The sequence below is a fragment of the Benincasa hispida genome, chromosome 1 (genome assembly GCF_027475165.1).
Source record: "Benincasa hispida cultivar pf3 chromosome 1, pf3_genome.v1.1, whole genome shotgun sequence".
In the NCBI taxonomy this organism is placed as follows: Eukaryota; Viridiplantae; Streptophyta; class Magnoliopsida; order Cucurbitales; family Cucurbitaceae; genus Benincasa; species Benincasa hispida.
The window spans coordinates 71,058,157-71,076,066 of NC_143478.1; the positions used below are offsets into that span (position 1 = coordinate 71,058,157).

The 17,910-nt window shown below is 33.7% G+C and overlaps 2 protein-coding genes across 3 annotated transcripts; both read right to left on the reverse strand.

Annotated features, from left to right (window-relative positions):
* Positions 1-982: 982 nt before the first annotated feature.
* On the reverse strand, positions 983-4,652 carry LOC120072941 (disease resistance protein RGA2). The gene has a single exon (XM_039025476.2). It carries the CDS (start codon positions 4,498-4,500, stop codon positions 1,303-1,305), a length of 3,198 nt encoding a protein of 1,065 aa, XP_038881404.1. The 5' UTR covers positions 4,501-4,652; the 3' UTR covers positions 983-1,302.
* Positions 4,653-5,191: 539 nt separating this feature from the next.
* LOC120085809 (protein CYTOSOLIC ABA RECEPTOR KINASE 5-like) lies at positions 5,192-11,430 on the reverse strand. 2 transcript variants are annotated; one of them, XM_039042019.2, is made up of 8 exons: positions 11,078-11,430; positions 9,818-9,995; positions 6,908-7,164; positions 6,657-6,783; positions 6,303-6,576; positions 6,009-6,141; positions 5,813-5,899; positions 5,192-5,701 (listed from the first exon to the last, which is right to left on the reverse strand). In XM_039042019.2, the coding sequence occupies exons 2-8, from the start codon at positions 9,909-9,911 to the stop codon at positions 5,576-5,578; spliced, it is 1,098 nt and encodes a 365-aa protein (XP_038897947.1). In that variant the 5' UTR covers positions 9,912-9,995; positions 11,078-11,430; the 3' UTR covers positions 5,192-5,575. The 2 variants fall into 2 exon arrangements, with proteins under 2 accessions (XP_038897947.1, XP_038897939.1); XM_039042011.2 differs by having other exon boundaries at positions 10,671-11,264.
* Between the last annotated feature and the right edge of the window lie 6,480 nt (positions 11,431-17,910).

Sequence of the window (17,910 nt, forward strand, 5' to 3'; positions counted from 1 at the left end):
TAGTCCAACTATGACCAAACCCCTCTCAAACCAAGAGAAGGTGTGACACTACAGTGTTCAAACCTCGGAATCAGCCCTTAAAGGAACAATTTATCTACTTATCCTAACATTAGGGAAAGGGTGAATTCTGTCTTATGTAGTTGTGTTCCCAGCTCCCAAAATGGTAGGCTTATTGAGTCGACGATCTAGCCACTCTCACTCATACAAATCAAAGGACCACCTTCATAGACAGTTCACAACTCACTCAGGATTCAGGTCATGTCATCTATGATCATCCTAGTGAAATGTAAGTCTTTACTACTAATGATGTTATATAATGAGACTAATCATTTCATATTCCGGTCTTATACAAACTCCTTTGTATAGAACACCCCCGTTCACATGTCTCTACATAAATGATTAGGATCAGATCATTTGTAGTACTATACAACAATTATAATATCTACAAAACGGGCCATATTCGTAGTGTCACCAGGATAAGATACCCAACCTTATCCATCTACTACAAACTATTTAGGTTATCACTTAAACACGATCCACCTATATGTCTCTATAGACATGTTTAAACTACAGAAGATAACCTCGTATGTTAGTTTATTGGTTTTGTGGGTTAATGTTACTAAATGTTGAATAAAATGCCTCAGACTTTATTAAATGAATAAATAATTTGTACATTACAATTACAAACTACATGACCCATGAGATTTAGAGCATCAACCCCAACAATTACCTAACTAGTCCATTGAAAACATGATCAGTTACGTTATACAAGTGTATTACAAGTAGGATGTACATTAATGTAACAATTAAAATAATGGTATTGACATGACCTTCGCCCTTAAGGGTTAGAGATTCAATCCTCCATGCCCTAGTTTTATTGCACTTAAAAAAAATAATGGTTATTTTCAATGTTAAGAAAAATGTATAATCGTGAAGAAATGTTTGTTGAGAAAATGCCTGACAATGTCAATTGAACAAAAACTTGAAACTCAACTAAAATATTAACTTTGTTCACAATGCAAAAGTGAAGGAGAGAAGCTAAAAGGTGTAGAAGTGAACTTGCATGAGAGACATAACTCAAGAGTGTTTTAGAGTTCGACAATCATTAGGACCACCTATGTTGCATATAATTGCATGCATCTCTTCTTTTTACACATAACAAAAAGATTAAAAAATTCAATTAAAAAAAGTTATTACATAACAAATTTAATTGGACAACCATCTAAACTACACAAAAATAGGTATAATCCAGCCAGCACCATATCTTTAGAGTTTGTTTGAAATGACTTTTTGCAAAAGTCTCTAATTGACTTCAGGCAAGCCTTGGCCAAGTTGTAGTTGTGGACAACCATAGACGTAAAGACGAATCAATTTGGTGAGACGTAGCATAGCTGTGTTTGAAGGCAAGTGTTTCAAATTTCTACAATAGTAAAGACCCAATGTCTCCAAAGAGGTAAGGTTTCCCAACCATTCTGGTAAAGCTTCAATGTCACCAAAATCGCCAATCGTTAAAGTTCTCAATGAAGTGAGGCGCTCAAGTTGTGGAGGAAGTTGTTTGATTGCACTTTCTTCAGCATAATTAGTCAATCGAAGCTTCACAAGAGAAGGTAGGTTTAGGAGAAGATTAAAGTCATAATCTTGAATGCCTCCAATTATATCCATTTCTTTTAAATTGTTGAGATGTTGATCCAACCCTTGTGGCAATGCTTTCAACCCATCTATAAATAAAACAGACAATTTGTGCATATTTTTCAAATTCAAGGTCAAACTAGAACATCCATCTATTCTCAAATCTTCAATCGAGTTGCAAAACTGTAGCCCATATGGCAATGTTGCCAATTTATCACATTTATGAATGTGTAAAGTTCGAAGACTTTTAACACCATCTTCATTAGGAAATCCAAAAAGATTTGGGATACTTGTTAATTTGGGACAGCCACGAACGTATAGATCTTGAAGATGAGGAAAAATAGTTCCAACATTATTATCATTTGAAGCAACTTCTTCCCAATGTTTTAGGTTGTGCATTTGAGAGAGAATAAATTTTTTCAACTTAGGGAAAAGTGCCCAATGGTTTGCTCCATTTCTTCCATAGAATTCATTCCCTATACTTTTTACATGGTGTAAGGATGAAATCTTGAGTTCTTCTAGGTTGGATAATTGTCCAAGCATTGGAAGCACTTCACATCTTCTACAATATCTTAGATGTATCACAGTTAACTTGTCAACAAAAATACAATGAGGAAGAAGTTTCCCTGCAAAGTTTTCGATGCTTAAGAATTGAAGATTTTTGTGTGGTTGAAGCCCTTCCAATACTTCAAAGTCATTGTAGTTATTATTGCTACTTTCTCTTTCTGGATGCAAACTCCATTCAAAGAATAGTTCGCATAAATTCTCCTTTTCTTTCAACTTTGCACTTCTAGCTTCCTCTTTACTTTTAACTTGCTCGAGATTTGAAAGTTGCAATCTACCTTTGAGATTTTTCAAAGGTTTGAGCTCTTCGATTTTACAACCCTTTTCAAAACCTACTACAAAGCCCGATAACGTTTGAAGTTGAGTCAATTGACTCAGATGTGGAGGCATTTGTTTTGTCTTTTCAGTAAAAGGGATGGAAAATGTTAGATGCCTTAAATTGACCAGAAGTCCCAAACTCTTTGGTAGCTCTTTTATTAAGCTTCCAAGTTTTAGTATTTGTAGATTGCAAAGCAAAATAATAGAGTGTGGAAGCTCCTCTATCTCCGAATTTGATATGTCGAGATACCTCAGATGCTTCAACTTATCAATCGAGTTTGGTAAGTTTTTCATAGATGAATTCACAACTAAAACACGCAAGTGAGCGTTATTTGAAATCATATCATGAATCGTCTTATGAACCATTTTTCTATCACATATTAATGTGCGTAACTTTCTTGAACTTTTTCGACTCTCATCGATATAAAATTCTTTTAGAAAATTTTGAATTGTGCCAGCAATATCATGTATAAGATCATGCATTTTAAAATGAGTGATTCCTCCTTTTCCATCCTTGACAACATCTTGAAATAACGACCTAGATAACAAGATATCAAAGAACTTCTCTCCTATATCCTCCATCTTAATATTGCTTCTTCCTTCTTGTAGTTGAACAAACCCTTGTGCTATCCACATTTGAATTAACTCCTTTTTTTCAAACTTGTAGTCTTTGGGAAAGTTTGAACAATATGCAAAACATTGCTTTAAAGAGGAAGATGGTAGACGATCCACACTTAGTTTTAATATCGATAAAACTAAATCTTCATCTTGTAATGGAATATCTATGACACTCTCCAAAGTTTTCAGCCATCCCTCATAGACTCCTTCAAATTTTAGTGCTGCTCCTAAAACTCTAGCAATCAATGGTATCCCACCAAATTTTTTCACCAACTCCTCACGAATAACCTCCAACTTTGAAGTTATAGACAATCCATTTGTATTTGCATTTGAAGTTTTCTTAAATAATGACCAACATTGATCATCGGATAATCTTTCTAAGTGAAGCCTTGGAAGTGTCTCCATGATTCGTGCAACCTCATTACTCCTCGTAGTTACAATAATACTATTTCCACGATTTCCAATGTTAAGTAAACAATACTTTAACTCATGCCACAAAGAAGGATTTTCATTCCAAACATCATCAAGCACAAGGAAATATTTTTTACCTCGCATCTCTTTTTGGAGTTCACGGAGCAAGTTTTCCTTACTGTCCATGCCACTTGAAGTACCCCTAAGAGTTTGTAAAATTGCTTCCAAAATCATGTTGATGAGAAATGGCTCGGACACACATACCCATATAGTTTCATCAAAATGTTTTCTAACCACCTCATGATTGAAGACCATTTTTGCCAAAGTTGTTTTCCCTATTCCACCCATACCCACAATGGGTATGATTGACGTAACTTGTTGAATATTGTTACTATCAATCACCTTTTTCACCATGATTGAAACTTCATTGTCCCTTCCTATAACTTCAACATTCTCATCAAGCTTCGAGATCGTCTCTCGAATTTGGTTAAGCTCATTGTTCTCTATTTTTGTGAATTCAAGGCCTACAAGTCCTAAAGGGCTTGCCTCAGAGTAGCATTTACTCAAAGTTTTAGTAATGCCCTCCATTTTCTTTGCCATTTTGTGGCGAAAGATAATAGGATTATTGTTGAAGGATTTAAATGAAATGGAATTACACACCTTCATCATTTTTCTTCTTGTTTCCATCCTTCGCCGGAGATCTTCGTAAACTAGTTCGTCCAATAGATCATCGGCTTCGTAAACAACATGTTGAAGATCCTCCACCCAAAGCCTTACAGAATCATGGTATAGTTTTTTCCTGTCAATGTCGCTTAAAATGGCTTCAGCCTTGAGTAACCATTGCTTGAGCTTGGACAACTCCTTCTCCAAGCCCCAAGCCAAACCAATGTGCTCAGCTACAAGTTTGAGTACCTTCTTCAACACTTCTTGCACAGCAAAAGTCCATAGGAACTCAGCCATATTGTTAATTATCTCTTTTTTGTTGATCTGATCTTTACTTTACCAAAGAACTGAAGAAGATCCAAATTCCCCAGGACTTGGTCAAACAAGAATAGGACAAAAATTTTCAACACGCTTTTAATTTGTGATCGGGAAGGTGCAAGGAACCTAGTTGCTTTGAACATTGGGAAAACCAATTTGTTCAATAAATATGGACTTTTTGTTAATGCGTTTGGGGATGAAAATGACATGGCTGGAAATGACTTTGTTTTAAAAGGTATTTTTAAGTATAAAAAATGGTTAAGTACTTATAAGTCATTACCAACAGATTCTTTTGAGTTTGCTGTGAAGTTGAGTTATTAAAATAATGAAAAATGTGCAATTAGATTTTAAATTTGCCTGGTTGATTTTTGCTTCCCTTTTAACTTAATTGGTTAAAAAAATGAAGGTGAATGTGAGACTTCAAGTCAATGACCACCTGATGGCAAGGTACAAATGCTTAATCACTCTAGCTAGGTACAAGTTTAGATTGACAATTTTATTTTCTTTTTAAGATTAAGATTAGGAGAGGAGGAATTCAAACATTTGATCTCTTAATCAAGATAATAAGCACTTGAAAGACATGTAAGAGTAGAGTGATCGAACTTTGAGAATCGAAGTAAGTACTTAAAAGCAAGAGCAAATAAATTATAAATAAATAACACTATTTTCCTTGACAACCGAAAAAACCAACCCATATCCATTAATATCAAGAGTGAGGGAAAGCAAACAATAGTCCATATGTGTTTTTCCAGCACACCATGCAGCACTCCCACTGAGTCTCACTTGATGACTCCAAAAGCGAAAGGGTGAGAACATTTTTAACAACCGAGGGCTATACCAACAGGCTACACAAGAAGAATTGCTTACAAGAAAACCAACCTATTTTCAATCCAACCAAACATGACTCGAGGATCTTCACGAGAAAAAAACAACAATAATAATTGGAATAAATAATGAATATTATGAATTCTATATGGTCACCATGAAAGCAAACTTTGCAATGTAGGCGCTCACATATATCAACAGTGAGTAAGAAAACTGAGATCAATTTACTTCAAGGTTCGGCAGCCGGAGCGGGGGCAGGTGGCTTTAGAAGCGGCTGGAGAGCCTTGACGACAATGCTCATGTTTGGCCTGAACTCGGCTTCGTACTGCACACACAGAGCTGCCACAGCAGCCAGCTGCAATAACCATAATACCAAAGTCAATGTCGTAGTAATATCTACCTATTTCACTGCAATGCTAATTCTATTAGTGAAAACAACAATGTGTGCAATAGAAACAGAAGTTACCTTGGCAACTCCTTTGGGGGGATATTCACCCTTCAGCCTTGGATCAACACATTGTTTAACTTTGTCTTCACTTAGTCTTGGAGTAGCCTTGAACAAACAGAAAACCATCCTTTTAGACTCCTAAAATTTGAGCAGCTGTAGACAAAAAGTCAAGAGCACACTGAAGAACAATAAGAAAGCAGCCATATGTGCTCACCCAAGTAACAAGACTCTGCTGCCCACGAGGCATGGTGTGATCAACAGGTTTCCTCCCGGTTAAAAGCTCAAGTAGAACGACTCCAAAGCTATAGACATCACTCTTTTGTGTCAATTGTCCAGTCATTGCATACCTGGAGAAGAGAGACTTGAGCATCAGGACACTTCCTTCCTAGCTACTTATCCAAATTCCAATGAACAAAAAGGACAGAGTAAATGTCTCCATTGAGAAGTCGACATTTAGGAGAGAAAGAAAGTAAGAAACCCCAAAGAAAAGAGATTTCAGAAACATTACTCAGGAGCATGATAGCCAAAAGTTCCTAAAACTCGAGTAGAATGAAGTCGAGCAGCCATGTCAGGAGCCTGGTTTGAAAGGTTGAAGTCTGCAATCTTTGCTTTGAAGTCTTCGAAGAGAAGCACATTGCTGGATCTAACATCTCTATGTATGATAGAAGGTTGAACCTTCTCATGCAAGTATTCCAATCCTCGAGCTGCATCAACAGCAATTCTCACACGCTGCATCCAATCAAGCACCGGACCAGGCTGTGCCCCTTGCACTCCCTTTCTACCTGTGTAGAGAAACAACTCGTGAAACTAACTGGCCTATATGAAACTGAACTAAGAGACTGAACTTAATATGGTGGTGTACCATGCAATATGTCATGTAGAGAGCCCATAGTTGCAAACTCATATGCAAGTACACGGAAATTTCCTTCAACACAATATCCATGCAACTCAACAAAATTTTCATGTTTCAACCTTGAGACTGTAGAAACCTGAAACATGCCATAAACAATTAAGGAATAAGGAATCAGGACTCAGGACCCAGGAAAATAATGTATCTAGGACATGATAGATTTGTAATGTGCTAAATCTATTACATCGATACTGAAGACAAACCTGAGTCAAAAAGTCAACACTTGAGTCGGGCTCAGAGGAAACATCCAGCTTCTTTACTGCCACAGCTTTCCCATCATTTAACTTAGCATAATAAACTCGACCATAAGATCCTTCACCAATCAATGCCTTGGACCCAAAGTTATCAGTCTTTTCTTTCAGTTCTTCCAGAGAAACCGCTGGCACTTCTATGGGAGGTGGAGTTTTTGGTGCTTCAGGTTTGACAGGAGCTGGCTCTTTTGAGCCCCTGTGATTGTGACCTAACCGGCATAAAATATATAAGATAAGACTTAAATCACACAGCAAACAAATCATAAACAAAGCAACAGCTCTTAAATCCAAAAAGAACATCACATACAAAATAGTAACCCAGATACAAGACAAATCATAAACAAGGCAGAGTTACAACAAGATAATCCAAAACAGGGGTTAGGGAACATCTAAGAAGCATATGGATATGGTAAGGCTACAACGGAGATCAAAATCCTACATATTAAGAAACAAGGTTATAAAGCCAAAAACCAAAAACACGTGCCAAAAGGCTATTGAGATTCACCCTTCCATTTATCTTCATGATATAGCATGGCTATGCTATACCATGACCCAAGAGTTGCCTCAGACAAGAATGAAACTTTCATAAATATGCTTCACAAATGGTATGTTTGAATAACCATGTTAAATCACCGATTGACCCAAAAACTTAAGCTGATGGGTGAAGGTAAATTTTATATCATATCATCTAACACTCTCCCTTACCTGTGGGTTAGAAAGATGAAGAAGACTTAACAAGTGGAAATTAATATTAATTGGAGAGAAAGTAACATTGCAAGAGTTTGAACACACAACCTCTTGGACACTTGCTCTGATACCAAGTTGAAATTTGGAAGAAAGTAGTGTTATATTATTCTTCTATATAATGAATCAGATACAACGTATTCTTAAATAGAAGAAAGACCAACTATCAATAAGGAAAAAATCTTACATACATAAATGATGAATATACACAATAAACCTCCAATATTACAAGAGATAAAGGCAATCAACCAATATCATTATTATTTGTGATAATTAACTGGTAGGAACTACAGAACTGGAATTAAAACTGAACTGTTCTTTGCCTTCAATCCTCTCGGTTCCTCTTTCTATAACCACTAAATGTCCCAAATAATCCAATCATATTCCCGGAATTTCCTTACTAATTTTCCAAACAGTACTCTGCCCCCTGAAACACACTTGTCCTCCTATTGTGATTGGTCAACCAGTCTCCCAAAGCAAATACAGGAATAGTAAATGGGGCAAAATCGATAAAGATAACTGTTTTCTATCTTTCACCTTTTTCTCTGATTCGTTTGCCTCTTTAAATTCCTCCTACTAGTTCCTCAGATCACTCATCAATTTCCCAAGTCATGGAAAATATCCTCAACTCCTATTAAGAGCTTACCTTTTTTAACCTCTTTCTTATCAATAGAAGGCTGTCTGTAACTTTGTATACCCATACATATATGCATATATTGAACAAAAAGCATAATGAAACCTTCAACTGTTTAACTTGGCCACCACTGCATCTTCTCCTCAAAGGCTCAAACATAATTAAACCCACCTGGCATCCCCATTCTTGGTATTCCTTTTGTCCAGATATCAATTCTCCTCTCTTCGTGGATTTCTTCAGTTTTCCTTGCCCAAAATGACATGAATTGAGTTTGTTTTTCTTCTTCTCCATGAACTCTATTTCATTTGTCAACCTTATCTAACCCTTCTCTTTCTATTCTCAGTTTCAAGTAGCCTTCCTAAAAAGCACTTCCTCTTTCTTCTTTACAATAAGTGCTTTGGAAAACCTAACCAACCCTTCCTTTAGACTTCTCTTGCCAGAACCATAAATTCCTTCTCTAATTCCAATGAGAAGGTAAAATGTTCAGTAACCAATTGCTATCTCAATGATGAACACTAAACTTTCTTCTTGGATCCCTTCAATTATCCTTCTTCCAACATTTTCATCCAGTTACATTGCCTGCAATCAAGTATCCCAATTTGATAGCCCTCAGGATGCCACACTTATACTTGCAATTTCCAACCCATATACAAATCAATCCACTTCTCACTCCATCTGCTTCCATGCAATGATCCTCCATCTTTGATTTTTGACAACCTTGACCATTCTCTATTGGCTCCTCTCCATCTAATTCTAAGCATGATTTTGTTTCTTTCAGATTTTCCCCCTTGGACTCCACCCACCTCTGCCTCCCTCAATCACTACCTTCAAAATATTATGAACTTCCAAAAACTCCAGATTCATTCTCATAGATCAAAGTACTTTAATCCATTTTGATAGGAACCAAAGAATTGGAATAGAAATTGTATCTACAATTTAGAAACAACTTAACAAGAAATCAAGGATCTTGGACATCTTTCTAAGCAAGTTCAAGCCCAAACAATTGAATCTTTGAGAAAATCGAGGGTTTTCCACATAATAGCGTTGCCTACACCCCTCTCAGTCTCCCACTTACTCTATTTTATAACCATCCCACTAGGCACTAACAAACTCCTCAACTAAAGACAAACGTGGCCCAGATATCCTAATACTTCCCTACAAATATTCAAAAAATATATATACACTATACATACAGAGGAGAGACAACGGCGCATGTATACTATACATACAGAAATGTTAATTTCGTTAACTTTATAATCCAACTTCCATGATATTGAGTGCCGTCATTTCAACTAACATACTCGATGAGAGAACAGAAAAAGAAAAAATAAGCACATTTAAGAAATCCAGTTAACTTAATTATTCCAAACACTAAATAAATTTTACACAATATCGATATCTCAAAGACTTCAGAGTACATAGATAAGATTCACCGCAAATCCTATAAAATGGTGTAAGCATCAATTGATAGATTAGAGTATTACCATCTCCATAACTTCGTGGGCTTTTCAGGTGCTCACTTTCTGCTGATGGGTAGGCCTCTTCAACTTGACAAGTACAACAAAGCCACCTGCGCATTCTATCCCTTTTACTTAGATATAGATCGTCTTTAGTACCTGTATTCTTCAAACGTACGAAGTAACCAGGAGGAGGGGCATGCGCCTGCATGTAACCAAAAGCTCTAATAAAAACAATTCTCTTGTTTTAAAGATGTGAGACAGATTATTAGTAGTCAAACAGAAATGATCTGCAAGATATCCTTTTGCTTAATGTGAACAGCCAAAAAAAAAAAAAAAAAAAACACGAAGGCTCAAAGGAGAAAATTAATTTTTTTCATGGAAGGCAAAAGAAAAATGACAAAAGAGCAAAAAAAGGGGCAACGTTCCTCATGATAATGGTTGAGATATACTCAAGAATTCATTGATGAAGAATGCGTTAGATGTTTCTATTCCACCTATAGCTCACCTTGTCAAACTATATATTACCTTAATAATCTCGACATTATTTTATTACCACATAACTCGAACCCCCACCCTTAAATGTGATCACATCCTTGAACAATCCAACTTTCAGTCATAGTAGAACGACAGCCAATTCCAACTATTTTAAAATACAACAATGCCAAAATATCCCCTCCCACAACCAATTTTAAATTAACATCAAGACCCCCGAACCAATGCTTGAAAGTTTCCCACCTTTCAGGAAACTAATGTTACGAAGAGATAAAGAAGATATGCATATAAATGGAAATTTGAAACACTAATTCAAATGGGAAAAAAACAATTGCATGTAATGACAAAGCTAATCAAATGAAAGAAAGATTCCAACGATTCTTACCACTAAACCAAAACGATGATGATCTCGGCCGTCCATTATCAATCAAACCAGAGATTTAAAATTCAAAATCCCAACAAAATCAGCAAAGCAAAAATAAGAGAAAATAAACACACAAACCCAGATAGAGATTGATTGATCCCTTAAAAACCAAACCAAACCAAATCAAATCCCAGAAACAGAAACAGAAAAAGAAAACAAATCACTCACAACCCAACAAGCAGAAAACACAAAAAGCCCAAGATTCAACCCTGTTCCAGAAAATCAAAACCCAGATACAGAAATCGGAATTGAGGGTGAGGAAAACTGAAAGAGAAGGAAAGGAATGAGAGATTGGGGAAACGGGAAAAGAAAATAATCAAAGAAGAACAGATCGAGAAGCGAATTTAGAGGGGAGGGGAATGGATTACCTTCTGGTTAATGCCTCTCCTGGGCTTCGGGAAGAGAAATGGAAGAATAAAGGAAAAGACAGGGTGGAATTTGCGGGATAGGTTTGGCTTTGGCTTTGTTGGGTCTTCTTCGGTTTTGGCTTTTCGGTAGTTATTCGGAGAAAACGCAATGAACGGATGACAGAGAAGCAAACGCGGGGCAAATGGCAACGGCGGAGAAGTTTTCCTTTCCTTTCTCTTTCTTTTTAGAATTTATTTATTTATTTTTTTTTTATTTTTTGGCCTTTTTCTTTTTATGAATTTTGAATTTAAAAAATACGTAATTTTTGCGAATTGTAAACGTAACTGCCAGAGGGATTGTGGTGTAGATATCTACTTTTGTTCGATGGCTCTTAATTGGTATTTATTTAATTGACTCTTTCAAAAAAAAAAAAAAAAAAAGAAAGAAAGAAAAAGAAAAGAAAACTATTTATTTCATTGACTTCGTTGACGTTTACTTTTATATAGGTCATTTGTAGATTTTTAATAATAATAATAATAATCTTTTTAAAAAACAATAACAGTAATACATTTTTCGAGTAAAATCTCAAATTCTTAAAAACTAATAATTATTATGAATATTATAATAATAAATAGATGTTTATTACTTAGTATCTCAAAATCATGTGCCACTTCTGCATGTTAGTCTACTGCCACGACATTTTGTGGATCTTAAAATAACACATACATGTGAGAATTTCACTTCAAAATTCCACGAATTTTCATATTATTCAATTTTATAATTTTACTTATTTTATGTTTGTAGTTATTTTATTTTATATTATATTATATATATTTAATACTATTATATAAATATATTATTATATTATATTTTCTCTATATTCATATTCTCATTAAGCTCTTCAAATTCACATCACGTTATCAGCACGAGCTCCTTTTGTTTTCTCAGCTAAAGGTAGCTCCTAAAGGTATGTCGGTTTTTCCTTCTTCTTTATAATTAATAAATTTAATGTTATTTTTCATATTCAATATCTATTAAATTTCTAACATAAGTACAATAATTTATTATAGTGTTGTCATGACAAATCTCACAAAATTAGAATTTGTCGCCTTTGATACTAACGACAATAATTATTTGTCATGGGTACTTGATGTCGAAATCCATCTAGATGCTTTGAATCTTGGAGAAACAATTAAAAAATAAAATACGACATCCGACAGAGCAAAAGTTATTATTTTCCTTCATCATCATCTTCAGGGATTAAAAATGGAATATCTTACAATAAAATATTTCCATATCTTGTGGAAAATTTTGAAAGAGAGGTATGATCATTAAAAGACAATTATTCTTCCTAAAGCCCATTATGAGTGGATGCATTTGAGGCTACAAGATTTAAATCAGTAAGTGATTACAATTCCGCAGTATTTAAAATCAGTTCAAAATTATTGTTATACGGAGAAAAAAATTACTAATGATGATATGTTAGAGAAGACATTTTCTACATTTCATGTCTCGAATATGCTCCTGCAGCAGCAATATCGAGAGAAATATTTTAAATAGTATTCTGAATTAATTTCATGTTTTATCTTGGTCGAACAAAATAACGAGTTATTAATGAAAAATCATGAATCTCGACCAATCGGAACGACACCATTTTTTAAAGTGAATGCTGTGAATTTTAATAATAATCGTGGTTGAGGTTGTGACCATGGCAAAGGAAGAAATAATTATTATTTTCGTTTTCAAAAGAACCACATAAAATGATGATCACAAATGAAAAACTCCACAAGATAAGAGTTCAAAAGTGTTGAAAATAAATGCTTACGATACGAAATGACTGGGCATTGGTCACGTACTTGTTGTGCATCAAAACAGTTAGTTAGCCTTTATCAAGCCTCCCTAAAGGAAAAAGAGAAAAATGTGGAAGCAAATTTTGCATACCAGGATAATGGCATATTTGACCCATCCCATATGAGAAATTTAGATGTGGTGGACTTCTTTGAATCTCCTGAAGAGAAGATTGACACAGTTGGTGGCACATCAAGTGTTTCTTTTGACTTTGATAATATTTAGACTTAATGTTTTTTTTTTTTTTTTTTTATCTATCTTCATGTTGTTTTTTTAAGTATTGTTTTTCTTGTTGTAATTATTTTCTTTTAATGAAAAAACATGAATCATTTTCATATGTTGGATGTTTCAAAAATAAGCAAAGGAGATCTATGTCTGGTAGATAGTGCAACTTCACACACAATACTTACAAATAAAAAATACTTTTCTAAATTGACAATGATGAAAGCAAAAGTAAATACAATATCAGGTTCAGCAAACTTGATCGAAGGTTTTGGAAAACAAATATTATTTTACCTAGAGGAACAAAATTTACAATTGACAATGCATTGTTCTCTAGTCAATCAAAGAGAAATTTTCTAAGTTTTAAAGATATACGTTGCAGTGGTTATCATATTGAGACTGATAGTAAAAATAATGTGGAATATCTATAAATCCTATCCACTATCTTAAATGAATAACGTTTATTGGAAAAGTTGTCTGCTTTATCTTCTGGATTATATTATACTCATATACGAGTAATTGAAGCATATGCAACAATGAACCTGAAGTTCATGAATCCAGACATATTTACAATTTGACATGACCAATTTGGTCATCTAGGATCTATAATGATGAGGAGAATTATTGAGAATTCAAATGGACATCCATTGAAGAGCTAGAAGATTCTTCAATCTAATGAATTATCATGTGATACTTGCTCTAAAGAAAAATTGATAATTAGACTATCACCAACTAAAGTGGGGACTGAATCACCTGCATTTTTAGTACGAATTTATGGTGATATATGTGGACCTATTAACCCACCAAGTGGACCATTTAGATATTTTATGGTATTAATAGATGCATCCAGTAGATGGTCAACTTATTATTAAGTCGAAATCTTGCATTTGTAAGATTACTTGCTCAAATAATTAGGTTAAGAGCACAATTTCCTGATTATACAATTAAGACCATTCGTCTTGATAATATTGGTGAATTTACATCCCAAACTTTTAATAATTATTGTATGTCAATTGGGATAAGTGCTGAACATCCTGTACCATATGTTCATACACAAAATGGTTTAGCAAAATCATTCATAAAACGTTCGCAATTAATTACAAGATCATTACTTATGAGAATTAAGCTTCCTTCATCTGTATGAGGACATGCTACTGCACGCCATCACAATTAACTTATGGTCATAAGCCAAATATATCCCATCTGAGAATTTTTTGCGTGTGCAGTATATGTTCCAATTGCTCCACCACAACACACTAAGATGGGTTCTCAAAGGAGGTTAAGAATATATATTGATATGATTTTCCATAAATGACCAAATATCTTGAACCTCTGACAGGTGATGTATTTACTGCATGATTTGCTAATTGTCATTTTAATGAGGCAAATTTTCCAACATTAGGAGGGAGAAATTAAGAAGTTGGAAAAAGAAATTATATGAAATGAATCATTATTGTCTCATTTAGATCCCTGTATAGATCAAGTGAACTTGAAGTTCAGAAAATAATTCATTTGCAAAATATAGCAAATCAATTACCAAATGCATTTATAGATGCAAAGAAAGTAACTATGTCACATATACCAGCTGCAAATGTTCCATCAAAAATTGATATCCCAACACAACAAGTTGTCACTAATAAGTCTGGAACACGCCAGAAGCGTGATAGACCAGTGGGTTCCAAAGATAAAAATCCTCGAAAACGAAAATTAATTAATAATGAAAAAGACTTGGATGGGGATGTAAATACCCATAAATAAATTCTTGACATGATTAGTGAGGAAGGTGAAATACCTAAAGATAATAATGGGATTTTAATAAACTATGTCATGTCAGGAAAAAAAATGGAATCGAACTAATGTAATTATTGACGACATTTTTGCGTATAATGTTGCTCTTGATATTATATTTGAAAATGAGGATCCTAAACTAAAATTTGTTGAAGAATTTTGACATAGAAAAGATTGGCTTCAATGGAAAGAATCAATCGAGACAGAATTAAACTCACTTTCAAAACGTCAGGTTTTTGGATCAGTAGTTCGAACACCAGACGGTGTTAAACCGGTGGGATACAAATGGGTATTTATGAGAAAACGAAATGAAAATAATGATGTCACAAGATATAAAGCAAGACTAGTTGCACAAGGTTTTTCATAAAGACCTGGTATTGATTTTGAGGAGACGTATTCTCCGGTGGTAGATGCAATTACATTAAGATATTTAATTGGCTTGACTATGTATAAAAGTCTGGATATGCATCTTATGGATGTAGTCATAGCATATGTATATAGATATCTTGATAATGGTATTTATGTGAGAATCTTATAAGGATTTAAAGTACCTGAAACATATACATCGAATTCCAGGGAATGATATTCAATAAAGTTACAGAGATCACTATATAGATTGAAACAATCAGGAAGGATGTGGTACAATCGCCTGAGTGGATATTTATTGAAAGAATGATATCAAAATAATCAAATATATCCATGTGTTTTTATAAAAAAAATCACAATCAAGATTTGTTATTATAACTATATATGTTCATGACTTGAATATAATTGAATTCCTGAAGAGCTTTCAAAGGCAATAGTATTAAGAAAGAATTTGAGATGAAAGATTTTGGAAAAACAAAATTTTGCCTTGGTTTGCAAATAGAATATTTATTCATTAGTCAACTTATACAGGAAAAATTTTGAAAATATTTTATATGGACAAAACACATCCATTAAATATTCTAATGGAAGTTCGGTCATTAGATATAAAGAAAGATATATTTCGACCTCGAGAAGATAATGAAGAACTTCTTAGTCCTGAAGTACCATATCTTAGTGTAATTGGTATACTTATGTATCTTGCTAATAGTACAAGACCAGACAATGCATTTTCAATCAATTTATTAGCTAAATATAGTTCTTTCCTACAAAAAGGCATTGGAACGGAATTAAGCATATGATTCATTATCTCCGAGGAACAATCGATATGAGTTTGTTTTATTCAAATAAATCAAATTTTGATCTAGTTGATTATGTAGATTTTGGATATTTATCTAATCCACACAAAGCTAGATATCAAACAGGTTATCTGTTCACAAGTGGAGGAACTGATATATCGTGGAGATCGGTGAAACAGACTATAACGGTCATTTCCTCAAATCATGTTGAAATTCTTACAATTCACGAAGCTAGTCAAGAATGTGTATAGCTAAGGTCAATGACTCAGCACATTCGTGAAACGTGTGGCTTGTCTTCTAACAAGAATCTCCCAACGATATTATACAAAGACAACACAGCTTGCATAGCCCAAATTAAAGAAGGATATAGTGAAGAAGATAGAATAAAACATATCTCACTGAAGCTTTTCTACACTCATGATCTTGAAGAAAACGACAACATCACTGTACAACAAATTTGTTTGAAGGATAACCTGGTAGACTTATTTACGAAGGCATTACCAACCACAACTTTTGAAAAATTGGTGCACAACATTAGAATGCGGCGATGCAGAGATCTTAAATGATGTTTTCGTGAGGGGGAGTAAATATATTGTATTCTTTTAGGAGAATGTATTATATGAAATATGTACTATTTTTCCTTCACTGGGATTTTTTCCCATTGGATTTTTCCTGGTAAGGTTTTAACAAGGCATATTTCATATATATATATATATATATATGGGCATCTAAGGGGGAGAATTATGAATATTATAATAATAAATAGATGTCCATTGCTTAGTGTCCCAAAGTCATGTGTCACGCTTCATGTTGTCCACGTGCCTTGTAATTTTTCATACTTGGTGTTCATGTAAGTCCACATCCTACTTGCCACTTTGTCTATAAATAGTGGCATTTGGTGGATTTTAAAATCATATATACATTGGTGAGAATTCCACTTCAAAATTCCACTAATTTTCATATTATCCAATTTTATAATTTTAATAATTTTAAGTTTTTAGTTATTTTATATATTTAATATTATTATATAAATATATTATTATATTATATTTTCTCTATATCCGTCTTCTTGTTGTGTATCTCAAATTCACAACAATAATAATAAAATCATGGTTAAAGTGAATATAACTCCACTTACATATAGAATGTTATTAAGGATAAAAATATTTGTGGTTCGAATCTCTCCACTTTTTATTTTACTCTAAAAAAAATAATAATAATATATTTTATAATTGGAAGATTAAATTTAGACTGTAACCAAACAATAAGTGGAGACAAGGAGAATAAAACCATTTTAGGAAATTAATTTCATCAATTAGATTTATATTTAACTAGTTTTAAGTACAAAATAGTCATGTATACAACCATGATTCAAAAATGTAAATCTGGAAAACAAAATACATATATTCATAAAATAGTGTAATGAATGATATTTCAAAAAAATGGAATCTTTATATAATTAGTAGTAAATCCTAAAATATCAAAATATTACAAAATTAAAAGATGGGAGAGGATATCATATGTTAAAAATGTCTCAAAATGTTACTAAAATCTAGTTGTGGAATATTATTAAAGTTTAGGACATTTGTGAAACATTAGTATTTTGGTCCTTACTATTATTTTGACACCTAATATGTGCTTTCTAACACTTACTTCACTCTAGTCAACCTATGTAATGTCAACACGTATCTATGTCTAAGTACATTAATAAACATATTCAAAGTATATTTAAGGGAAAAAAATTACTGTCAAAGTGAGCACAACTCAACTCAATAAATGTAATGACCCGACTTCTTAGGACTTATACTAGGTCGTTACTATATGCAAGCATA

Coding starts and splice junctions, on each gene's coding strand:
- LOC120072941 (XM_039025476.2), bottom strand. CDS start 4,500: ATGGCTGAGTTCCTATGGACTTTTGCTGTGCAAGAAGTGTTGAAGAAG.
- LOC120085809 (XM_039042011.2), bottom strand. CDS start 10,706: ATGGACGGCCGAGATCATCATCGTTTTGGTTTAGTG. Junction 7,165..9,817: donor CCCACGAAGTTATGGAGATG/GTAATACTCTAA, acceptor TATGCCGGTTAG/GTCACAATCACAGGGGCTCA. Junction 5,900..6,008: donor AGCAGAGTCTTGTTACTTGG/GTGAGCACATAT, acceptor TGTTTGTTCAAG/GCTACTCCAAGACTAAGTGA.